Source organism: Parasteatoda tepidariorum, chromosome 2, assembly GCF_982258835.1.
Source record: "Parasteatoda tepidariorum strain Cologne lab strain chromosome 2, Ptep-v5.0, whole genome shotgun sequence".
Taxonomy (NCBI): Eukaryota; Metazoa; Arthropoda; class Arachnida; order Araneae; family Theridiidae; genus Parasteatoda; species Parasteatoda tepidariorum.
In genome coordinates, this window is record NC_141756.1 from 67,726,445 (window position 1) to 67,753,375 (window position 26,931).

Genomic DNA, 26,931 nt, shown 5'->3' on the forward strand with positions numbered 1-26,931 from the left:
ATCAATAAATCTAAAAACAAATTTAACATTAAGAGTATAATTTTTCTATAACAGTGTAAAAAATAAGTTATCTGAGAGAGATGGAAAAATTAGATCCTTGTGATATTCTATCAATTTGAATAAGAAATACGTTTTCTATTGTAAATATAATTATTAAAAAGACAAGTATTATTTAGAATTTCCCAATAATCAAAATCGCCATTAATGGTATTTTTATGATCATAGTAATAACTCTTAGGGGGAATGCTATTGAAGAGATTCTGGTAATCAAAAGTTGCAATAGAATTAATTTTATTTTGTTTAATAAATTCTAAAATCGGTTTATTATTACTGACAATCCAAGAAAAATCTTCTTTAATTATATTGTTAATAATTTTATTTAAGTAGTTAGAGAAAATGGTGCCAGTATGCCAAAGATTTTCAAAATATATTTTTATTTGTCTTACCAAATTATTTTCATTTACGGGATAGGGACGGATCAGTAAATTGGCTATTCAATGAAAAGGGGAATTAAGAAAATATCTAGTCATTAAAAAAACGAATTAGTGAATGGACGACTCATTGAAATGAGAACCTGTGAATCAGTTAATCATTATTTTTGTAGCTTTTTACATCTGACGAATCATTTAATATTTAATTTATCTTCATCAGCTACAAAATTTTAAGTATTTTTTTGCTGATAGATGAGGAAGAAGAGATGATAGTGTAAAAATAATGTTGTACAGCGATACCTGCATTAGGTAAATCGTGGCATTTCATTTTCGATTCATTTGTCGATTCAGAAGCCATTAACCAGGTTCGACTTCTTTGGTTCGACACACACGCGTGAAGTCGTTAACAAGTATCCAATCAAAATCTGATTCAAATCACGTGGTTATTCATATTCACTTCATTTCTTCTCCAGTTGCAAGTACCCACCCAATTGGGTGGGTACTTGCACAGGTTGTGCACAGCTTGCACAGGCTACACAGGCTACTACACAGGCTACACAGGCTACACAGGCTACACAGGCTGTGCACAGGCTTGCACAGGCTACGTCACAGGTTGTGTTGTTCCTACTAAATTTAACCCATGAACGGCATTTTCTGCGAGCCTAACTTCAAGCCACAAATAAACAAACGAAGTGTTCGATCGTTTAAATAGCTGCTCGCCAGATTTTATTGCATTATAAAGAAAAGTTATTGAAACTAAATACAACTAAATAAACAACAACAACTAAAACAAATAACAACAACTGCTAATAACAATAACTAAATAAACAACAACTAAATTCCATTCGTTTAGCATTGCGTCATATGTTGTTCCTACTAAATCGAAGTAGTTGTGTTTCTTTCATATTATACCCTGTCGTTGATAAGTGAAAATAAATAATGCGGACGCCTTTTAAATAAAATCAATCAAATGAACTACAAGTTCTACAGATGAATGACAACAATTATAAAACTTTAATCTTTTAATAACAAATAATTTAGCATCAAAAACGGATTCTAAAAATTATAATTCTAAATTACAACAAAAAAGAACAACAACAAAACTATCTCTGGTTGCCACGCAACCTAAAGTGAAATATTAAAACAAATAAATCTGATGAAAATTAAAGGTGGCGCTTCGGTCAAATATACATACGCTAATGACTTAAAATCTTAAACATACTCCCACCTTGCAAAGTGATATTATAAATAGCACTTTGGAACAATCATTTAGCATTTCTTTAAAATACAAACTAACTCATGTATATTGGTCACCTTTATATGAAACTAATTAAAAAATATTTAGTCATTATGTAAATAACAAAAAGTTCATAAATCCAAACGTTGTGGAATTTTTATGATTCTTCCCAATCTGCCTTTGATAGGAGAATTCACTTCCAAATTATCAGGCACATCAACGGACTTAGGAATATTATCAACTTCCAAGTTAAGTTTCTTTGAAGACTTTTCCAGAACATCCATATCGTTCTTTGCTGATAACTCTAAAGGATAAAGTCTCTGGAAAGGTCGGATCCTTTCTCCTTGAGAGGTTCTTAATCTGGCTACTCTAGGAATACTGTCCTTTCCAGGATAAAGCTCCAAGACAATTCCAAGAGGCCAATCTATGCGTCGAGCATTATCTTGTCCTATTAAAACAATATCACCGATGTTTATAACATCATTCCTTCTTATTCCCTTGTGCACTAGCTGAGCAAGATATTCATTTCTAAATCTTTGTTTGAGATCTTCACGTAATTTTTGCAAAAATTTCACACGTTTCAACATAGAGGTTCGATTCACAAGGTCTAGATCGGGAGTTTCGTTGCTGTTGCTACCTTCCCCGTATATAAATGTTGCCGGAGTTAAAGGCACTAATTCAGATGGATTATCGTGAATGTAGGTCAATGGTCTGCTATTTATAACCGATTCACAGTCACATAAAATTGTAGTTAGTTCTTCATAATCTACAACAGATTTACCTAACACACGACGCAGAAGAGTCTTAAGCATTCCAACTATCCGCTCCCACCATCCATCCCACCATGCTGCTGTGGGTGGAATAAATTTCCAAATTATTTTCTGAGCGGTTGAGTACACAGCAATCTTGTCCCAATCTAAATTCTTTAAATAATTGTTTGCTCCTACAAAATTCTTTCCATTATCCGAGTAAATGACCGATATTCTACCTCTTCTTGCGATAAATCGTCTGAATGCTTGAATGAAAGCATCTGTAGTGAGAGACCGTACTAATTCAAAGTGAACTGCTCGGTACACAGCACAGGTAAACAAAACGATCCAAGCTTTTTCATTCGATTTTAGAAACAGCGGACCGGCATAGTCCACACCAGACACTTGGAAAACTTTTGTCTGAGTAACTCTTTCTCTTGGAAGGGGCGCAAACGGAACTTCTACTGGTTTAGCTTGATGACGCTTACAAATCACACACTTGGAAATAATTTTATTTACTAACTTTTTAGCTTTAAGAATCCAGTATCGCTCTCTGAGTCTTGAGAGTAAGATGGAACGACCTGCATGCATCGCTTTTATATGCTCTTCACGGATTAATTCTAACACAACACTGTTAGCAGGTAAAAGGATTGGACATTTGAAATTCTCATTCTCATCACTATGTACCAGTTTGGTCTTTACTCTCAGAATATCACTTTTATCTCGAAAAGCTTGTATTTTGGCGAGAAATTTATCATCTTGGAAATGCGTTGTTTGCATTGACTTAAAAATCACACTTTCTGCCTTTGTTAACTCCTCACAGATTAAATTTCCCTTCAACTTATCCTGATGTGAAACGTTGTGGACAAAACGTAGGATCCAAGCTACTACTCTTACATTTCTGCTATATGTTGAAAAGTAATTACACCATATTTCCGTTACTTCAATATTTACCATGGAAATAACTACTTGTTTTCTTTTTTCCAAATTTATTTCCTCTTCATTAACGGAAATTTCGTCAGCTGCTGCAGGCCATTGCGTGTGGGAAAGATATAGCCAGCTGGGACCCTCCCACCACTTCGAATTGCCAAGTTGTTGAGCAGAGCAACCTCTACTTGGTAAGTCTGCGGGATTCATAGATCCGGGCAAATGCCTCCATGCTTTTACTGGAGTCAATTTCCTGATTTCTTGAACTCGATTTTCCACAAATACACCCCATGTGTCTTCTCTTTTAAGCCAAGCTAATACAGTTGTTGAGTCTGTCCAGAAATGAACTTTGTCCGTCGGAAACTGTTTTACTATTTCAATAGACAGACGAGCTGCAATTGTGGCACCAAGAAGTTCAAGTCGAGCAATCGTTGTTTCCTTTTTCCCGCTAGGTGCAATTCTTGCTTTACTCTGTATCAGGTGAACTTGAACATTGCTTTCATCTTCTATTCTCAGGAAAACTACTGTGGAATACGCAAATTTACTGGCATCACAAAAGAAATGTAATGAAATGCTTTCGTAACCTTTGTCACAATGTAACCACCTTGGGATTTCTATGTGCTTCAGATATTCAAGCTGACTTAGCCACTTTGTAAAATCTTCTCGTGTTTTTGTGTCAACTTCATCGTCCCAACCAATTCTAGCTTTCCACAAATTTTGTAACCATAATTTTGGTCGTAGCGATACCGGGCTACTTATCCCCATAGGATCGAAAACTCTGTGTGAGGCAGCTAAAATGCTTCTTTTGGTGATTTTTTCAAGTTTTGTGTCTTTCATATCAGGAATATTAATTAACAGAGTATCACTTTGTCTATTCCACTTCATTCCTAGAATATTGGTCTCACTAGAATTAAGTTCTGATGGGTTAGTAGACTCCCACCCTCGTAAATCAAATTGTCTTTCAGCCATAATATTAGTAGCAACTTCTATGAATTGTTTCAGCTCTACTTCAGTTTTCACGCTTGTGAGGCAATTATCTACATAAAAACTGCATATTAGTTCCTGTATAATCTCTTTAGGGTATTTTTCATTCCCTCCCATTGCTTCCTCTAGTTTATTATTCAAATGGTATTGAATAGTAGCTCCTAGCAAAAACGGACTACAAGAAACGCCAAACACAACTCTTCGATGACGAAAATGTTTCAGCTGTCCATCTTCTCCATACCATAAGAATCGCAAGAAATTTCTATCATTTTCATAAAGACTTATTTGCAAAAAAGCCTTACGTATATCAGCTGTTACGCCAAATTGATATCTCCGAAATTTATTTATCATTGAGGGAATTACTTCTATCAAATTTAACCCTTTTTCTACACAATCATTTAAACTAGGAACTCCTTTTCTCTTAGAAGAAGCATTGAACACGGGCCTGATTTTAGTTGTGCTGCTCTCCTTTATCACAGGTCGATGAGGTAAGTAATGACAAGGTATCTCCATGTCTTCTTTTGGAACCTCTTCAATTATTTCCTCTTTCTCCCAGTCCTTGAACACTTCTCCATAGGCATCATACAATTTGTCGGTTTTCAACTTGCGTGTTGTCATTTGCAATCTCTTTAACGCCAAATCATAATTATCTGGCAAAGGCAAATGCCCATCAAGCCATGGCAGACTAACTATAAAACGGCCATCTCCTTCAACTTTCACTGTATTTAAGAAATGTTCCATTGAGGCTTCTTGCAGTTCCTCTCTAGATTTTTGTTCTGAAGGATCTTTTATTCCTAAAGAATCTAATCTCCACAGCTCAGAAATATCCATTTCTTTTACTAAAAGTGAAGTAACCAACATTGCATTGCTTGACGGTAAATCATTTTCAGGTGCTTTCCCTGTTAAAGTCCATCCCAATAGTGTCTCTATTGCTACTAATCCACTTGCCAAAACTCTTCGTTTTCCTGTCATAAGTTTTCCTATTACGTCAGCTCCAAGCAGAATTTGAACTGGTTGTGACTCATTTCCGACGTCTGACAACTTTATATTCATTTCTTCAAGCTCTTTTAACCAGGGTCCAAAGCTAACAGGTGTTATAGTATCACAAATAGATGCTTGATCCAAAGCTTCCATGTTACAAGTCAAGTTATTCTCTGGATTCCTTAATCTAATTCTATAACACGTGTGTTCAAATTTATCTGATTTATGACCACCAAACAAAGAGTGTATGAGAGTTTCTTTTCTCAAGGGAACATATTTCATCGTTTCAGCCAAATTTTTTAAAATATATGTTCTTTGTGATCCAGAATCTAAAACTGCTCTCACCACAATTTCTTTTCTATCAGATATCAGCTTTAGTTTCATAGTTTGAAGGAACACTTTCGGACCGTACGTGATGTTGGACATGTTTATTTCGGAACTTTCACTTTTCTGCCCAGATTTATCGGGTTCACGATTTTTTGCAGCTAAAGATTCACACATTAGTACCACATGTCTTTTACCGCATATGACACATTTTATAAAAGCTTTGCACTTACGAACTGGATGTCCTTGCATTAAACAGGCAAAACAACATTGACTTTCTCTTACTATGTTCTCTCTTTCAGCTAAAGTCATATTTCGAGCGGAAAAGCAATCTGAACTTTTATGTTTCCCTGAACAAAACACACACACTTTCTTCAAATCTTTTACATCTGTAGTCAATAGATTTGCCGCTGTTGAAAATCTTTTTGTTGGCAAATCTCTTGCTTTCTTTTTAAAGGGTTGGCGTTTTTCATCAGATCCCAAGCCAAAACCTGACATGGCCAAATTAATTCTTTCTTCACCTTCCGTTTCTGCCTTCAGAAAAGCCATGATGTTCGTTAATCGCTCTTTGGCGTCAACTGAAGCAACGCGGGAAGAACTTCGGTTCCAGGCTTTTAGAAACTCTTCTTGGAAACAAGATTCTACCATAGGGAATAGTATTGAAGCGCATTTCTCGGTCGTAACACCTAACGTTTCTAAAGCTCTAAGATATGACTCTAGTTTGTCATAAAGGGACGTCATAGATATCTTTTCATGCTTTTGAACGGAAACTATGAGCTTCAACAATTCCCTAACATAAACTTCGACCAAAAGGTCATCCTTGCCAAATCGGGCTTTAAGGCTGTCTACTGCTTTGGTATAGTTTGCAGCTGTTGGAGGAAAGCTTTCTACAACTTCTCTAGCTCTAGATCCAACAGTTGTAGCCTGAATCAGGTATTGAAATTTGTTTTCAGGGGCAATATCTGTATCATTATTAATTTGTTCAAATTGTCCCCAAAATGGTAGCCAATCTTTTAAATCTCCACTAAATTGCCTAAGTTCTAATTTTGGCAAATTAAACTGCTTTCTGGCACTGGCACTAATAATATTTGGCGGAGACTCACCGGTTCTTTGCGATGTAGCTTGAATTCTCGCCAACTCCAGTTCATGGTTTCTTATACTTTCTCTCTCTTCATATTCTCTTTGTTTCTCTTCATATTCTCTTCGTTTCTCTGTTTCTTCATATTCTCTTTGTCTCTCTTTTTCTTCATATTCTCTTTGTCTCTCTTTTTCTTCATATTCCTCCTTTTGTCGTCGATCATTGACAGTAGCTACCAATACACTTGTTACAAAATCTGGATCAGCTAAATATTCTTTACTTTTCAAAATGATCGTTTTCAGATCCGCTACAGTAGCCTTTTGAGGTAATACTTCGCCAATTTCTTGGGCAACAATAATAAGATCTTCCTTTTTAAATCCTTTTGATGCTAAAAACATTTTTCAAATCAGAAATAGCGTATCAACCGTCCTGTCGCGGACGCCACAAAATGTCGTTGATAAGTGAAAATAAATAATGCGGACGCCTTTTAAATAAAATCAATCAAATGAACTACAAGTTCTACAGATGAATGACAACAATTATAAAACTTTAATCTTTTAATAACAAATAATTTAGCATCAAAAACGGATTCTAAAAATTATAATTCTAAATTACAACAAAAAAGAACAACAACAAAACTATCTCTGGTTGCCACGCAACCTAAAGTGAAATATTAAAACAAATAAATCTGATGAAAATTAAAGGTGGCGCTTCGGTCAAATATACATACGCTAATGACTTAAAATCTTAAACATACCCAATTATATAATTTTCAAAGAGTGATTGATTTTAAGGTCTAGTCCACCTGAATATTTGGTTTTCAAAACTTGCATAAGCATGTTTGGTGTTGAACTTTTTCTCATTGTTTACAAATGATTTCAAACATTCGCAGAATTAATTTTTTGATAAACTGAAAAGGATTTAACAAAATAAAGAGCAAGGTTTTAAAAAATGATGGTAAGTAAAATGTATCCAGTTAGTACAATTGCGTAAATTTTATCCAAAAAAAAATAACTCTAACCACTTATCTACATGAAGAAGTAATTGAGTCAGTTATTTATTACAGTCGTGGATTAAATGCATTAATGTAAGAAATTGACATGCATTTCAACCTTATATGCACATTTTTTGTTTCGTTCATTAAATATGTCATTAAAAATTATTATAATTGTTTTGCAAAAAAAAGTCTATAAGTTCGAAATTAAAGCTTAAGATTTTTGTGATAGAGCCTTGCGTTACAAAGGTAAGGAAAGTTTATCAGGAATTAGGTGTTGCAACTCTGGTGCAAATTTTGGTACAATAATTTCTTTTTCTTTAAAATTTGAGAGTGTCTATATTTAGTGAACCCCTTAAAATATCGCCAATATGGGCATCGTGATTAGCGATGTTGCATCATATGTGGTAACCAGAGAATTATGTTTTTAATGCACATTTTTGCTATGTTATGTTGCGGTAAAAGTTTAGAATAGATTTGTCTCCTTATTTAAGCAACTTTCTTATGTAAATAGGAAAAATAAACTAAAAATGAGAAAAACTTAAAGATTTGAAATTGTTATAAAAATAATCGGAAAATTGAATATTGCATTTATATTATATGCTTCATGCTAAAGTGACCAATCCAAAGGCACCTTATTCTACACTCTAACCTATGTTTTTATATTATCCATATATTTGTTATGCTTGGTTATGTTTTTATGTCATGTCTTATTTTTGTTATGTTTTCATATTAAATCATGATTTTTTATGCTTTAGTTATTTGTATTGTATTACGTTTTTGGCACCATTTTACTTAATGCACCTAAATACTAATGCTATCTATTCGCCAAGGGACGTTTTGAAACAGTATATTTCTCCCAAAATTTTTTATAAAAAACACACTAAGAAAGAATGCAAGTGAATTTAAAGTTGTTTAGTGAAAGCAAACGATAATTAAATTTACCAAGATCGCTATACAACAGTTAAATTTTGCCAATTAGAATACGCATGTGGGGTCAGATCTCAAAAATATTTTTTTTAATTAAATTAAGGCTTACAGAAGACTGTAACAATGAGGATTTCTGGCTAGAAAATAAAAAAAAAGTATAGGCGAAAAATAAAATATATTTTTATTTTGGCGCTTTGTAGAATGAAAAGTATTAGAATAAAATTGACTCACCGAGCCTGCTTCTTACATTTTCAAATCAACTTAGTCGCTAACCGATATCAGATCCAAAATTGAAATTCCAGAATGACTTTTCTTTGTCTTAGAATTTTAGGAAGTTGGAATTCTTCAGTAGTTTTTACCTAGAAAGATTGATATGGTTGCATTTTATTCCATAAAATTTAACGTATAATTAATATTTTATTTTAAAAATATTTAGTTAGCCATCACAAAGCTGGATAAAAATGATTTATAACAAATTTGTTCGAGAAAATTTCGATAAGAAATTTTCTAGTTGAAAATTGCGATTTTTAATAATAATTCCTAACTTCTTAATAATTCTTAACTTGTGTACGGTTGAGGCAAAAACAGTATTGCGCCAAAAATTAATAAATAAATAAAACAAAAATTAAAGCTGCACTTGAAACGGAAATTTCTTCTACGATTGCTTATTAATAACTATACCTTTGACTTGACTTGATTCCGAGTTCATATTCACCGTAAAATCATGGTATGTGTATTCAAATCTGTTGCAGTCAGAACTTGCATTATTTTTTCAGTAGAAATTCATAAAAATCTTTATAGTTAGTGAGACAAGTATTTTTTTTCTATCATTTGAGGGGTAACACTACATATATACATTTATTTCATTTTATCATAAAGTTCTGTTTATTTTAAACTCCGATTAAATTATATTTTGCGAATTTTTTATTTAATAAAATGGATGTTTTGTTTTAATTTTAAGTGCTTACATTTGAAAAATATTGTATAACATTTTCAAATTTTTAGAAACTAATGAACTGGTTTTCTGAAATTTAGAATGGATAAATTGACTGATGATTTAATGAAATATTTGATTCTTTCTACAATCATAATTTGTTTTATGAAATAATACGGTCTAGATTTTATCAAAAATTGTATTCCTTTCCTATATAACTTTTGCAAAAAAAAAAGTCAAATTTAAATTTTTTTAAAATTTTTTTGTTTTATCACGAGCTATATTTACCTATTACTAGAATTCAGGATTCTTTCCTTGTTTGTGGTAAGCTCACCCAGCTTCTGATCGTTCTACCGATGCGAATGCGTTCTTACTGATCGAAACCGATGTGCAACACTGACAGCTTTCCCACTGCATTTGGTCTCAGTGTTCTGTTTATTTAACCAACATATAGTTTGTTTAAAATAAGAACTCCCCTAGCCATTCGTCTGAACCCATGGTGGTGACTATAGTAACAAGGTATAACTATTTCAAGTAGGGGTGTAGGGACTTTGTTTGGGACTGATTTTAGCTCGGGCTACGAGAAAAGCGGAATCTATATTCTCTGTCTATTGTGTTAGCCCTAGAATGAAGAAAAACTACCTTCCCTGAAATGCGCTATTCTTGTTTCCATAGCAACAGACAGCCTCAGACTTTGTGGCGGGGGGACTTCTTACCGTAGACAAACTACATACACATTCTTCTTCACTCCGAATTGGAGCATAAGGCTTCTATCATAGCTTTTTATCTCACTCTATTTGAGGCCACATTTAACATTAATGACCCATTATTCTAAAAACTGTAGGAATGCTAATTTAATAATAACAGTCAAGAGCTATCTGTTCAATGGATTTTTTCGTTGGAATCTCAAAAAACCTTGTCTCAACATATGTAATTTCAAAATATTTCGATTAAAATTCATAAAAGGAAACGTATTTTTCAAATGCCGTTCTTACATGAGCTTGAAATGTCATTTTTTTTTTGCTTGAAAAAATTATTAGATAAAGTCAATATCCAAAGGCAGTATAACCTATTAAAAGACATTGAATAGCGCTATATTAGAAATTTAAAATATCATACATTAATCTAACGTATGCATTTTTTACTTTCAGCTTACAAAGGTATCAAGGCTCAAATGAAACAGCTATTAAAAAGAATGGCGTTCTCTTATATGCTCTTTTTAATTGTTTGTGCGTTCTCTAAGTCTTTTGCATATTCGGAAAAAAATAGTTATAATTATGATTATGATGAAATTTATAAAGATTATCCAGGTATTTTTTTACCTCAGTTTATTCTTTTCATTTAAGTTTCATGTGTATATCATATTTCTACTCTTTGAATGTGGTGACTTGTGTTTTTCTTAGTGAGGTAATCTCAAAAGCTCTCACTCTTAATTTTAAGACAAAATTTTATATTGTGATATTTAGTTAGCAATTTTCCATAATCATTAAAGTATTTAACTGGAATCGAACAGTTTTTTTTTAAAACAGCCTAAATTTTAATTTTATAGGCTCAAAAATTAATAAAAATGTAAAAAATAATTGTTTAAGATAAAACCAAATTTGAGCATAAAATCTAGTTGTTGTTTTCTTACGTTATGTTAGCATCTCTACATAAATAGCAAAATATTTTTTTTCTGGATCAAAAATAGGATTGCCTGCTGTTTGAAATGAAATATATAAAATACATTTTGAATATACAATGAAATAAAACTAAATAGATTGTTCAATATTAATTTTTTAAAAGAAAAATTCTGAACATTCTTACTTAGCGTGATAAAAATAATAAATTTACATTTGACCTTAGATTTCAGTTCAAACTATTGCTGACGTTATACAAAATCTTTATACGAAGTTTCAAAGAGTTCTACAATAAACTTTTTGTTTAATGAGTGTTAGCCTTAAGATATATTATTAAAATTACAGTTTTTTTCAGAAAATGGATCTAAAATATGTAAATATAAAGCACTATTTTACATGAATAAAATAATTAATTATTGATTATAACACTCAGTTTCGAATTAAAGAGATTTAGAAAGATAACTGATCGTAATTTCAATTATAGAGTATTTAAAAAAAATATTCCTTCGAAATTACCGATTTTCCCCAAGTCGGACACCTTAATATGCAAACTATTACAATTTTTTTTAAAAATTTTAATAATTTTTTAGTAACATTTGTTTAATCTTCAAACAGGTTTAACTTTGATTTTGTTAAATCCAAGGATTGCAAGCGGTTAATTATGATTATGCTTGAGTCAACACTTGATTTTAGTCCCTAAATAACATACAGTGCGCAGAAAAACAATATATAAATATATAAAATGCTTTAATAACTTTTGATCTAATTATATTGCATTTCATGTTTTAAAATGCTATCTTGATGATTAAAGTGAAACTTTTTCATCTATTTAATAATTTATATTAAATATGCATTTAGAAAATAAAATTCTGATTGATGTATTTTAAGCAGAATGATCAAACTAGATACAGTAAGATAGTTCAGTAAGTAGTATTTGCAATTCATGAATTGAATATTATTATCTTCTGCAACGTTTTGATCCTTTCTGTTGAAGTTTGTTTATTTAAGAGGAAAAAGAAAAATAGAATTATGATATCACTTGTTAACTATGAGCGTGATTGTTTGAAAAGTCGGTGAAAAGATCGTTGACGTTTCAAAACTTGGACTAATTTGTTGTGGAACTCATTGAATAAAGCATTCTCGCTCTAATTTCCATGAATACTTTTTTCTGAAGTTTATACTGCTAAATGCATTTTAATGTTCCTTTAAATAAGCTACTATTTCTTAAATTATGCCATTGTAGAAAAAAAAATTCTTCGTATTTTTCTTGCTTTTTGGTTTATCCGTCGACTAATTCTAAAATAAAATCATACTTACACGAAGTACTGATGTGCGCGCTGTTTTTAAGCAAAAATATAGTACAGAAATACAGTATCAAAAATTCCTCCAAGGAGACGAGTTTGTCCCGAGGATTGACCAATAGTACCCTTGTCTTTTGGGTATGGTCCAAAATTACAAGGCTTCGGATTTGGACATTGGCAGTCATAAACTCAAACATGGATCAGTTGTTCAACTCCGGTTATAAAATAAATATTGTAAAATAAAATAAAACAATAATATAGTAAATTGTAAATAAGACATTTATACACGTGGTTATTGCTAGACGATATCCATGTGAGATTGTGGTCAATGATATGTTTTCTGCTAAAGATTAGTAACTTGTGGTTTTTTATCCATGAGACATTCTGTTTCATGGTATTCTACAACATAATATTCTGTTTTACCGTATTTTTGTTGGGGTGATATTAAGACAATCGATATTTTGAGATGCGTTTTGTTTTTTTCCATCTTTTTTATGTTTTTGTTTTAGCATTATAAGTTTGGCTATAAGTTTTACTAATATACTCTTAAAAATTAGAAATAATTAAATGCTTTTTGATTATCTATTTGCCATTGTTGCTCAATCGAATTCCTGAAGTAATAGGAAATTTACTATACCAAACCACTGATAATTAATAAACTGAGATTTAAAAGATACTTTTATTTTTTAGAATTAAATAATGAATTGATATTAAAGAGAGGTTTGTCAAGGTACCCAAACGTTAATAAGAAATTTGCAATCCAAAGGAGCATAGATAGATTTGGACCACCATTCCAAGAATATCCTCCAACTAAGTACGGTAATGATCAGAGGATCAATAATTTCCAAAATCAAAGAACTTTTCCCAATAAAAAATACTATAATAATCGTATGCCAAATCCTGCGTATCGTGATCAAATATACGGTAATCAATTTCGAATGCGTGATCAAACTGAAAATTTCCCACCCGGTAAAGGAGATTTTCCGTCTGAAAAGGAAAATTTTCCTCCTGAAAATGAAAATTTTTCACCTGAAAATGAAAGTTTTCCACCCGGTAAAAGAAATTTTCCTCCAGAAAACGAAAATTTCCCACCTGAAAATGAAAATTTTCCTCGCGAAAACGAAAGCTTTCTTCCTGAAAATGTTCCTCCTGAAAATGATAATTTCCCTCGTGAAAACGAAAATTACCTTCCTGAAATTGAAAATTTCCCTCCCAAAAACGAAAACTTCTCTCTGGAGGATGAAAACTTCTCTCCTGAAAACCAAACTGAAACAGATCCAGCCCTGCCTGAAACTGAAGTGCTAATTAAAACTTCTGCTGCAACGACAGCATCTTCTGTTACTACTAAGTCAGCTAAAAGAGCTGCAGATAATTCAAAACTTTCTAAACGTCAACGTTCCACGAACGTCAGAAATATCGAATTCAAAAGACCAGATAGTTTGGGTAAGTGGTTCGATAAGGAGATGTCCGATGTTGAGCCCGAACGATACGGGAATACCGATAAACCTAAAGCTGTGGAAAGCCGCGAAACAAAGTCGGTGAAAAAATCATCACGTAATAGTAAAAAAAAATCACAAGAAACAGATGATCAAAGCCAGGATGATCCCATAAAAATGTGGGAAAACACACGCAGATATTCACACCTGAAAAGATTCGCTCCACATCCTAATTCTGAAATTTCACCGATGAATACATATAGGCAGAAAAATATGAATGATATAGGTTACAAAAGAAATGTTGATATAGGAGCCGATAATGTACCAATGGATTATCCAGATTTAAATGAAATCCCGGGAGCTTTAGACTCGCTTGGGTCAAATGAGGATGACTATGGTTTATTGCCGAATTCTCAACAAGAGTCTGTCCCTCAGAATACATTTGGTAATGAAAGACAATTCCGTAATAACCATCAGAATTCCAGACCTGCACTCAGAGAGGCTCCAGCAAACCAATTTCAAACTTTGTCTAATGTAGCGGACACCGCTCCGAAAAATATAGTAGTCACAGTAGTAGCACCGTTGCAAGAAAGCAACAAAGAGAAATCTAACCTGATAGATAAAACTAATGAAGTGCTCTCAAAAGAAGTTTTAAGATCACCAAACGTGGAAGAGAAAATGCAGAGAGTGGTGGAAAATTTCAGAACTAAGAAAACTCTTGTTAACGATAAGAGGTTGCAGCAAGAGACTAGCGTTATCGAAAACGAACAGCAGAAAGTCAACGATAATGTCCATGTTAAAACTGAAGATAAATCTCAAAATAAAACTGAAACTGCAACCGAAACGACTACAACTTACACCACTTTGCCACAAGATCAGTATGACAAACATTTCTTACCACCCGATCATGAGTTGCATAACAAAAACTTCTTGCCTGATGAAAATTTCTTACCACCTGGTCAAGAGCTGCCAAATCCAGACTATGATACACCACCAGGAAACATTGCCCCTCATGAATCTCCATATGGTAGAATGAGACATATTCAAATAGATGAAGGAATACCACAGACAGATGATGAGAACACAGACACACAGAGTAAGTATGACCCGAAACCGATTAGTTTTAAAGATGGAGAAATGGTCGTAATAACAACTGCCTCACCAAATGCAGCGCCAGTGATCCAAAGCTCTGAAGTGGATGATCAGTCTGCAACTGTGAGTGATGGCACTGGAATCGGTGGAAGTAACGAGTCCACAACTGACCTATTCAACGTAAGTATGCCAGACATATACCTCAAAGAAGAGAAGGTGGAGAAACAATCGAAAACGTTACTCAGGAGCAAAGAGGCTTACAGAAATAAGACGGCTGTCGTTAAGGGGCAGCGAAAATCGGAAATTAAGAACAACAAAGAAAGCTTCCATGAGGTTTTCGTTGAAGAGAAGGGAGAGGACAAGTATCCAAGCCGCGTTGAGGACGTTGGAAAAGACGAGAAAAAATCGGCTGGTTTTCAAAACAGAAAAACATTTTCTGATCACATGCAAAGTCAAAACGGCAAAACACGAGATCAGTACCCAGATAGTGGACCTCGAGGATCTCCGAGAGAAAGGCAAAATAATCCCGATGATTACAGCAGCGATTACCAAGGAGGAGAAAATACGAATAGAGATAAAGTTTCTGACTACAGTTACCAAGATGATCCAAGTTATGGAGATGTGAAGAGAGGAGACAGGTTCATAGATAATACTGCTCGAAAAAGTGATCCTAGGTTGCAGAGAGAATCAATAAATGAGAACATGGTGAATTCTGGTAAGTTAATTATATATATTTATTGAGTAAGAAAGGTGGACCCTAAAAAGGTACGGGTTTTGTCCAAAGACGCAGGAAATTTTAGAGCTGTGTTTATACAAACATAGTAATTGGTTATATTAGGGCATCATAGTAGCTCAATTTAAGGAAATCGGCATCACAAAAACCAAAAAATGATTTCAAAGCGTATGAGCACCAAAAATCATATTGACTGGGGAGATGCAACTTTAGAAATTCATACGCAGGAATTCAAATAACATTATTATATATCCGTTATGTTCTTATCAATAATTAGAACTCATACCGTTCCATGAAAGTCACGATTTATTAACATAATCCTATAATCAAAAAAATACAAGAATCTTGACACGCATCTCGAAGCAAGATGAGAGATTTAGCTAACAGCTTACTTGGAGAGATCAGATTAAGGGATTAAAATGGAAGTTAAAGTAAAAGTGCTTAACCTTTCGCTTATGGCTGGTACAATAAGTTTACCAGAATGAATTCATCATAATAACCGCCGAGATAGGGGGAAAGAATGTGTGATCATTCACACTTTATAAGATAATTTTTAGTTCTTTTTTTTTTCTTTAACATCAGCTGATAGGAATTAATCTTTCATTTCGTTATAAAGATTTAGCTGTGGAATAGCAAGTAGGATTTTATGTAAGTTTCAGACTAAAAGTTTATTAAAATGCAGACGTTTTCAAATGCTAGTATCTCATATTTCTATGCATGATACACGTGTAACTTTATTTTCAAATGTTTTGACGTCCTGCCAAAAGTTTCTGGTGTGGTCATATACTTACCATTCCTGGTTTAGATTTATCTTTTTTTCATTAAAAATCGTAAGACCAGCCGCCGCTGTTTCATATGTTCAACTTAACGTTGAATTTTGTTTTACTGCGCAAAAAACTATAAGACTAGGAAATTTGAAATTGCAAAGGTGTGAAGAAAAATGTATGAGGGGTACAATGCAATAAAAAAATAACATTCGATAATTAGTTCGAGAACTCTTAGCTGTTAAGCTTGTGGAAAAAAATACAAGAGGGATTGTTCCACAGGCCACAGAAATGCAACCATAGACTTGCAATTTAAAATGCTAAAATGGCCATATTTAATCATGAATTTAATTTTTTCCTCGAAATTCCAATTTATTTGAAAGTTATTATAATTTTAGGTGCTTTTTGTGAGTTTTTTCTCTTCCTCTTTCGTTACGTTATATTTTGCTTTCCTGTACAAAATCTACCATGCCTAGAAACTTAGAACTACGAAGAATCGTATTAAAAAAGCACAGAGTAGGGTGAAATAAAAATTTAAGATTTTTCAATCAGTAAGATTTAAAACCTGTTAAATTTGTAGGGAAAAAATACCATGTTTGGTCTATCTGTAGTTCGCTGAATTGCAACTAACATGTTGAACGAGCTATTTTAATTTGTGAACTTAACAAAAATTTTGTTTCGAAATTCCGATGCGTTCAAAAGTTATTGCAAATTTAAGAGCTTTTTCGTGATTTTCTGCCTTCTTTGCTTTAAATAATGACTTTTGTATCCATAGTAGAAAAAAAAAATTCCCCTCGTTATTTTGTAAGCTCGCGCTTGGGTAGATGTCAATCAAAAGTATTAAAAAAAACGAGAGATTTCATATTAATGGATATAAATCTAAATATTTATCATAAAATGTTTAAAAAAAATGAAGAAAAAAGCAACTTAACATACAACGATAAAAACTATTCCCAATTTGAATTGGTATGCCTCGTCAACGATTCAAATTACTTCTCATTTATTTCTTCTATTTGAGTTTTTTAACGAAATAAAATCACATAAAATAGTTTTTTATTTGCATTTTAATGTGTTAGTAATGAAAAGCAAATACCACCAAAAATAAAGGAACACGTATGATGTTTGTACAGACACAGTGCGGGTAAACTAATCATGTTTACTAATTAGTAAACATGTTGCAACCAATCATGTTTACTGCGAGATGAATGACGCGAAAGAAAATATGATAGTAAAAATAAAATAAAGCCGTTTATTTCCGATAGTTTGAGAAAAGGTTTTAGTTTTAATGAGATGTTCAAGTTTTAGAAATGTTAGTTATGATCCCTGGTTATGACATATTAGTTGTTTGATGTTAGAAGTTTATTTTGCTCTAAACAAAAAGTTATTTTCGTTCTCACAAGTAAAACATAGCTCTTATAAAAATGACGTTCAGTAGAAATCATTTAAATTATAATAAATCTTTATAATAAATTTGTATATTGAAATATATCTTTAAATTCAAACAGATAAATGTGAAAGATTTAAAATCCTAATTATGGAATTTGTTTCAAAAAGTAATATAAGTAATATTTTTATTTTGATATTCATGCTGATAATTTTTTTAAAATTCCAATGAAATCTTCAACAAATGCCTTAGAGCTAAAATGGTTTAGAGATTTTTTTAATGTGTAAATTTTAAAATATCTAAGGATTCAATTTAGAATTGGATTTTCTTTCCAAAAAATTTAGTGTTTTTTAAAATTTGTAAAATGTTTTATTTTAAGAAAAAATGCATTGATATACGAATTTAAAATCTCATAGCCTTGTAAATTTTTACTGGAAGTTGAGCTTTCAAAACAACTATTTGAAAAAGACAGGCTGGAAGTATAGTGCGGCTTTCAGGAGAACTCCTTCAGACACCCGTCTCCGTCGTTGCGGATACTATGGTTACGAGGAAAGGTCACTTCGAATAGGGGTGTGGGGTGAATGGTTTTGTCTTAATCTTAGCGTAAGTCGTCGTGAGTAAACCAATCGACACCTTCCTTCCTCCATTTCACCCCCATTAGAAATGTGCTCGCGATTGTTACCATAGCGGCAGACAGCCCCAGACTTTCAGTCTGGAAGAGTTTTCCTTAAAGCAGCACTAAAACTTCTTTTGTCTCACAAAAGAAATTTTTTTTGTTGCACATAAATACATTACCGGCTTCCTAAACAACATTATAATACTCAATAAGCACAAGTATATTTCAATGGAAATTTAGTAAAACATAAGTCTTTATCGTTTTCAGAAAGATAAAAAAAATCAATCCATTTTTCAGATGAAGATGATTCAAATGAAATTAATGTCCAAAGTAATATTCAAAGTCGTGCTGCTGGCAACGTCGTATATTTTCCACCCACAACAACTACCCCTCAGTATAATGGTAGGCTTTCTCATTTTAATTTATTTTTTGGTGAGATTTATAGCATATGATCTACATGTAAGTAATTATGTAAGGAGATATTTCGTAAAGATATATTATTTACAGGGTAAACTGAATCAAGTTAAAAGTTTTTAAAATGTAGGTTTCAATAGTCTGATACGTTCCTGTAAAAAAAAATTATTGATCAAACATTTGTCAACTAATTAAAGAAGTCATTGTCTCTTCGCGATTTGCTGCATGATCTTGTAAGAGTACTAATTATAAAAAAAATGACAAAATTGTACATTTTATTATGTTTTCTTTTCCGACATGAAAATTAAATAGGCAGTTTTTGTAACAAAAGAGTTACAAAAGAATTATAGAAGAGTTAGTAACAAAATTACAATAAGGCATTTAGTAGGGAAGTTTTGACAATTAGGTTAAGTAATGTTAGTTTGCTTAATTAATTAAGTTAGAAGACAAAATTATTAAACATGCAGTATAAATATCTATTATGCACTGTATTTATAAATGTTTTAATTCCTTTTGACTGACTTTATTCAAAGAGTTTATTTACTATAACTTATTTATATTTAAAGAGTGAACACTCACTTTTTAAATTAAAATAAGTTATGTTTATTATGTTATGTAAGTTATGTTAAAATACACATAATAACTTCGATTCAGAACAGTAACTTAGGAATAATAAATTTTATTTTGTATAAGAACTTCAGAATGATTACTTCTATTTAGAATAGTAACTTCTGAATGATAATTTTAATTCTGAGCAGATACTATTTCAGAATAGTGATAAGCCAGTGGGAGAAATCCTCCAGCATGACAGCAGGCTCTGCGGATTATCAGAGAATCTGCAGATTATTTTTTTATCTCCGAATTTAAAAAACAATTGTAGCATTTGAAGATTATTTTCCTCCCCTTACCGAGATTCAAAAAACAAACCTGAAAATTAGAGAGAGGAAAAACAGAAAAATCATTTTTAATTCCTAAATTTACTGAATTATTATTTACTAGGAGGCTTTACCCCCTGCTCGCTGGAGCTCGCCAACCCCCGGAACTGCTTTCACAGTTCATTTCCGATTGCTTCGCAATCCAGTGCTCGCTTTGCTCGCTCATTGGATACGTTCTTAACGTCTAGCTTTTGTATACTTTTTTGAATACTGAAGTTCCGAAAACTTTTCACTGTAGAAAATTCTAAACCTGTGAATTTCAATATTAATTTGAAATTGCAAACAGTTCACATATTTTTCTTAATCACACTATTCCAAATTTCAGTTGTTGAGAAAAGTAACTGTTGTAAGTTTTGTTTTAAAGTCTTTCCCAACAGAGGGCTAAAACCATGTGTTGTAAAACAATATGAAATAGTAGTCTGCCACTGAAAGCATCGGCTTTGATGAAAATAATTTTGTATTTTTAATTCTCTGAAGGGCGCCACCCTAATAATGTGGAATTTGTAAAATAAATGTATATATTTTTGATTGTTAATGAAGCCCATTATTTTGTGATTTCATCTGTGTTCAGAAGCAGAACAACTATAAGTTTTTTATTTTAGCACAAAAATATAAAATGTATGAAAAACAAAGGAAAGAGTAAGAAAAGGAGTATAGTCATAGAAAAAGTTAAAATTATAGTATAGTATTTGCCAATTGAAATAAAACTTTTTGTTTAAGTCATTGCTAACAAATTCAAATTTCTCCGAGGCAATTCTAACGTATAAATTAAGGTAGTATTGTTAAGTTGAAACACAATATTTTTAGTTTTGATGTCAACAATACAATTCAATTTTTCACAAAAACGATTGTTTCCATTGTTAAATTCAATGTCAACAATTCAAATTTTTCTGAGGCAACTCTTAACCTCTAAATATTATTTCTTTTATGTACACATTTCTAAATGTCAGTATTCAACCACAAAACAACTTAAAGTCCTCAAATTTAGCATGAAGTTGTAAAATGTAATGAAAGAGGGTCATAGCAATAATGAAAGTAGAAGTAAAGTTAGTACTGTAAAATTAAAACAATATTTTTAATCAATGAGCCAAGTTCTTCAAGAAGCAGTTGTGGAAGTAGGTTGTTTATTTAAAACTTTTTACAGAATTTCTTTAACAACACAATTGTTAATTCGGGCATTTGGCGATACAACACTTTTAGAATTGAAGGATTTGTTACGTCAAGCGCTCAAGTATCATAATTTTGATCTAGTTGCGCTTCTATGTCATTTTGATTTATGTTGCTAAGTTAACTTTCAAAAAATTCTATGGCTGGCAACAGCATTTGTTTATTTTTATTTCTTTTAGAATTCGTTATTTTTTTAGCGAAATGTTTTTTAACCTAACAGAATTCTTTGCCGACTGTTTTCTCTATAAATGAAGAAAATAAAGTAAATATTTAAGTGTTGTGAAAAGAATTTTATTTAGTTGTACAAAGTACTTCAGCCAAAATTTGGGAGTCACGTAAGAGAATTATATATATTAGATCAGAAACACATCATTAAAAGGCAGAATACTTTGGTGTTTTCAAAACGTAAACAAAACAAAGCGAACGTTGCCACCGGCGGAAAAGAAATACAGCCAAAATTTGGGAGCCACGTAAGAGAATTATATATAATAGATTTTAGCTAATTTAGCCAAACTTGTTTGCCAATCTGCAGATACACAACCAAACGAAAAGTGCTGCCGTTTCAAAATTTTAAAAATAAGTTACTATTATCAATTGGAATTTTTGAAAAATAAAAAATTTTAATGACAAAAAAGAATTAAAAAATTAATTCTTAGTACCAGAAAACTAGTTGTTTTTTTACGACTGTATTTGAACTAAATTTATTTTTTAACTTTAAATTTTACCATATAATTAAAATCACAAATTTTTTTTTAATTAAAATAACAAGTTTTTAATGACATTCTTGTGTATATATAATATTTCCATAACTTATATGCACTAATTTTGATGTACGCCTACCACATTGACCTAATTTTTGCTATAATTAGGCCTAATTTTAATGCCTAATTAGGCCTAATTTTAATTTTAGGCCTAATTGGCCTAATTTTGCAATAATTTGAAATTATGACGACTGTGCTGCAGATTGACTCTGGAAATTCTGCTACCAGGATGATAAGTAAATATTTGTGAATTAGTAATTCATCAGTTTGCCACTCTGTTAGAATATTTGCGGCATATTAAGTCACAATATCATTTAAAGTTTCAACAACCATATTAATGTGTCAAGTTACTGTGGTTCAATAGACTACAGGTCATTTGCTATCATTAACTATGGAACCTGTTTCTACGGTTCACCTTGAACGGAAGCACGGTTCTATTGAAGAGCTTATTAAGGTTGCAGCAAATTTTCTTTGTTATTATGGTTCAGTGTTAAAACAATTTTTCTGCGAGTTCATCATAAAACATATTTTTAAGAAATGATATTATTTTTTCTTGAAATTAAAGACATTAAAATTGTTTTAGATTTTCTGCACGTAAGGGAAGTGAAAAGTTCTTCAGTTCGGCGGCGACATCTTCATAACGAACGGCCTTGAACTGCTTTCGAATTCAAGAGATCGTTACATTTCCATTAAAAGCAAGAAAAAGAATGAGTTTCATTTTCTTCATACAAGAGCAATGAAAGAATCTGCAATATTTAGACTAGATAAGAATTTGTAGATGACTGATATTTCCTAAATAAGAACACTTATATAAGAGAAAATATTTGGCGCTGATTACCCTAGTAGAATCTATTTCAACCATTTTGTTTATCCCAGTTAATTATTTACTTTTCTCTTTCTGTAATTATTTGTGAATAAATCAACTTTGCAATTCTGCGATTATATACTTTATTTATTTTTAGATAATGTGATCTGTGAAAAAATTTACAACTCATTTAATATTTCTGTGTTCAATAAAACTAAAAGTTTTTTTAATGTAAAACAGAATAGATTTTTGTAGTCTTATTAAAACATCATGCTATATCATTTATTTTATTGAAATATTATGAAAAAATAAGCTGTTCTTTTAGTAAAACTTTCTGTTTATGTTGTCTATTAAGATTATCCATTGCTTTACTTTACCATTTGAATCTATGAACAGCTATAATAAAAATATCTTTTGCACTCATTCATAAGACAATAATCTGCACTCATTTATGAGCCTATACATTGCACCCATTATACAATTTATATTACACTGTAAAAAAATCTGTTAAATTTTTTAAAAGCGGAAGTTTGTTTTTTGAGCTAATAAGTACTGTCATTTTAAGAAACAAAAACAAATCTTGTTATTTTAACAACAAACTCTGTTATTTTAACAAAAATATCCCTCTTGAAACTAACAAAAAGAAAACTATGTCAACATTGCAGTCGGTACTAGCCGAGAATAGGATTCGCGTGGCCAGTTAACGCCGATATTCGAACGCGAGTCATCTTGGAGGTGAGTGCTCTGTACACTGAGCAACAGCAGCTCAAGTGTTTGGTTTTCAAGAAAAATCTTTAATTTTCTTTAAAATTCCTACTGATAGAAATCATATTTAAATGTAAAAATGTTTAAAACTCACTCTTATGAAAATGTCTCGCAATATGACTTGCCAAAAAATTGCATCAAAGCACAGATAATAATTAGGTAGAGTAGCAATTCGACAATGAAACTGAATCTTAATTCCTTAACGATCGGTTCATTTTAAAGAAAACGGTCATAAAAGTGACTATTTTTTCTATACACGTATTTGATTAGTGCTGACATCTAGTTTAAAAGAAACTGTCTATCTAGAATAACCTTAAAAATATCTTGGCACTGCCATCTGGTGTGTAAAATAAGAAATAAAATGATTTCCGGCAAAGGAAATTAATTAGTTTTATTCTTATTGGCGCGATACTACTCAACACTCTAGCCCGGGAATATCACGGGAGCGAGAAATAGAGGGCGACACCACACCCTGTCATTTCCACGGGAGCGAGAAAGAAATATTAATTTTACGATGTTCAAAACTATAAAATAATCTCTGAAAAGTAAAAGTACGTATAGAGAATAGTCGTAAAATGATTTGAAAAAATATAAAGTTATCTTAATGTAAGCAAAACTGCAGTGCAAAAACTAGAAATTGAATTGATAATTTTAATCTGTTAATGATTAGGGTGAAGAGCAGAATAAAAAGTGCTTTGCGAGAAACAGCTTTAAATCGCCAAATAAACGGATTAAAGTCAGAAAAAAACGAGAACTTTTTGCATTGTGCGGTTAATGAATAAAAAGAGAAAAAAAATCTGTATTTATCTTTAAACAGTTTTTTTTCTGTAGAATTTACAGTTACTTTTTTACAGCGTATTGTTTTCGATCTAAAAGTAGGCATTTTTAGAAAGCATTTAAATAACTGTTAAAATGTAATAATTTTAAGCTGTATAATTTTAAATAAATTATCAGAAATTGATTTTCTTAAACCAACACAGGTAATAAGAAATAAGTAATAGTTTGTGACCATGAAAAAATAATATATGGTATTATCATAAATTTATGGTATAATAATTATCTATATATAATTATATTTCTTAATAAATATGAAGCTTTGTTACTACCGAATATACCGGTGTAAGTTAACTTTTCAAGCTCCTAAATTATTACGAAAATCAGGGGGTAGACTTATAAACTGATAATAAAGTAAGTCGGACATTCGTTGATCATGAAATGTCGCTGTGTTATAAACGATGAGATGATACAATAGCTCTGTATCAATTAATCTATTTCAAAAACTGTTTTAAATTTGTTATAAATTAATTTTACATTTTGTGTCATCAGATTTTTAATTTACGTATAAAGTTTTTCCAGAGAAACAATACCTTAAATTATTTTCAGGTAAAAGAACATAGAATAAGAAATATTAAGAGGATTTATTCAAGAGTATTTCAAAAAACAAAACACAATGAATTTTTTTAAAAAAATGCCATAAAGCTACAAATTGAAATGTTCCAGATCAGCTGTGTTGGATTCAATAACGTTAGCAGTGTCGTCATACAGATCCCACTGTGCAATGGGTTCTACATCATATTCATCTGCTGCGTCCAACAAAATATCGTCTCCATCCTCATCCGAAAAATTCAAAAAATCCCACTTTTTTTTTAAAAAAATTACAGCAACATTTTAGTCCATATTTTGCAACGCTTCTAGTATAATTTGAAACATGGAATAAAAACAGCGCTGAAATTTCCTGTTGTTGTAAGCATAATTGATACGAAATATCTTAACTTCAGACAATTAAGTAGACTTTTTTATGTCTTATAATTGTTGAAATTATCATAAAAAAATTTTGACATTTGAAATATCATTTGGTTTCTTTTCAGCGGTTGACTTATACACTTGACCTACCAGAAATTCGTTTTCTTGTAATCAAAAATAGCGACTCATATAACTAGTCGGCTTATTCGACTTATAGTATTATATAATTTCTAAATTTTGGTAAATGGAGGAAACATTCACAACCTCAGGTTAGCGGAAGTTCAATCTGAACAGAAATATGGTTTATTTAAGTCTTTTAAAGTGTCAGATAATATCATTTGAAGTACTGATATTAGGATTCAACTTCAAATTTTTTTTTCTAAAATTATTAAGAAGTATGGAAATTTAATTATCCTTAAAAGCAATTTTTCTAAGCTTTTACTAGGTCTTTCGATAGGTTTTTTCAGGATAATAATATATTTTTACATTGCACACTGTTTAAACTTTCACTTAGAAATTACGGTAGAATGACAAGCAGCAATCTGTTTATCCGATTGACCACACAACTTATGGTTAGGAACATTTTTTTACCTTTACGGTTTTGAAGCCGTTAACAACTGGTGCAGTTAAAAAATTTTGCACGGCAACTAGCATAATTTCTAAATCATAAAAATAAAATTTAAACGGGCATAGGAGCTCTATGGGTGCCAAACCATTTATGCGTGAACGATAGTTTCGTATTCTGATAGTTAAGGGTCACTGATTGAAGAGTGCAGGAAGCTAGAAACTTTTCTTATACTGAAGGAATAGAAGAAACATTGTGGTATCTACGACGGGATTCGAACCCCCGTTCTGCCGAGCATGACATTGACCAATCAGCCCTCTCAGCTGCAGTAAGTACCGAACTGCGCGTAACAAAATGGCCTTATAAGGTTGGCCTTGTTGCAGCGGATAGAATTCTAGTTGTTAAATCGTATGAACAATCAATTAATCAATAAACATTAAAAAACGATCAATAAACAATCAATACAATTTTTTTCGCGCATTTAAAAGCTTATATATAATTTTTTTATGGTTATTTGACTGTTTTGGTTGAAAATGATAAAATAACAATTAAATAAATTGCTATTTAACAATTTTTACCAAGAAATTTTTAGAAGTGAAAAAATAACATTTATTTTGTAGGACTTCACAGACATTTTAGATTCTCTTTCGATTTGAGAAGTAGTTCACACCTAACTCGTAATCAAAAGATTTCTGTGAGTCAGGCATTAATCAAGAAAGAGTTTTCTTGTGTTTTGAAGAAAAACAATTTGAAGTTAGAGAGTAATATTTCCTTACACTGACAAAAGAACACTCGTATATTGAATCTGCAAATATTTTTTGTCGGTGTTGTTGTGTAGATTTATTCCTTACTGCTTTAAACTATTTCATGAAGAATTTTTTTCAATTTTAAATTTTTTCAATTGTGATGTGCTAAAACTTTTTATTCCTATAATAATTAAATATATTATAATTTAATTAGTGCCAGGTCAGTGCCAGAAAAAAAACTTTACATTTGTGGTTGTCTATGATCTTACCAAGATGACAACTCTCTGCATGTGTACCGTGCGCAAAAGGAGAAGAAAAAAAAACGAATTACTGAATAGTTAATTGATGTACTGATCGGATTTTATCTCGCTAGGGTCCAAACTAAATGGTTTGAGAGTCTAACATTAAATATAGAATTTAATTGTGCAGTCATTATGAAAAAGAAATTATAAAAAGTTTACGTAATTAGACACACAATTAAGTTAAAGAAACATTATGAAATTAAACAGAAAAGCA

The 26,931-nt window shown here is 31.5% G+C and overlaps 2 protein-coding genes across 2 annotated transcripts; one reads left to right on the forward strand and one right to left on the reverse strand.

The window, feature by feature from the left end:
- Positions 1-1,799: 1,799 nt before the first annotated feature.
- On the reverse strand, positions 1,800-7,109 carry LOC122270317 (uncharacterized). The gene is made up of 2 exons (XM_087156605.1): positions 6,992-7,109; positions 1,800-6,871 (listed from the first exon to the last, which is right to left on the reverse strand). Exons 1-2 carry the CDS (start codon positions 7,107-7,109, stop codon positions 1,800-1,802), a joined length of 5,190 nt encoding a protein of 1,729 aa, XP_087012731.1.
- Positions 7,110-7,572: 463 nt separating this feature from the next.
- Positions 7,573-22,733, forward strand: LOC107456662 (uncharacterized). Its single transcript, XM_016074591.4, has 5 exons — positions 7,573-7,668; positions 10,721-10,879; positions 13,180-15,732; positions 18,812-18,916; positions 22,375-22,733. Exons 2-5 carry the CDS (start codon positions 10,744-10,746, stop codon positions 22,443-22,445), a joined length of 2,865 nt encoding a protein of 954 aa, XP_015930077.1. The 5' UTR covers positions 7,573-7,668; positions 10,721-10,743; the 3' UTR covers positions 22,446-22,733.
- Positions 22,734-26,931: the final 4,198 nt, after the last annotated feature.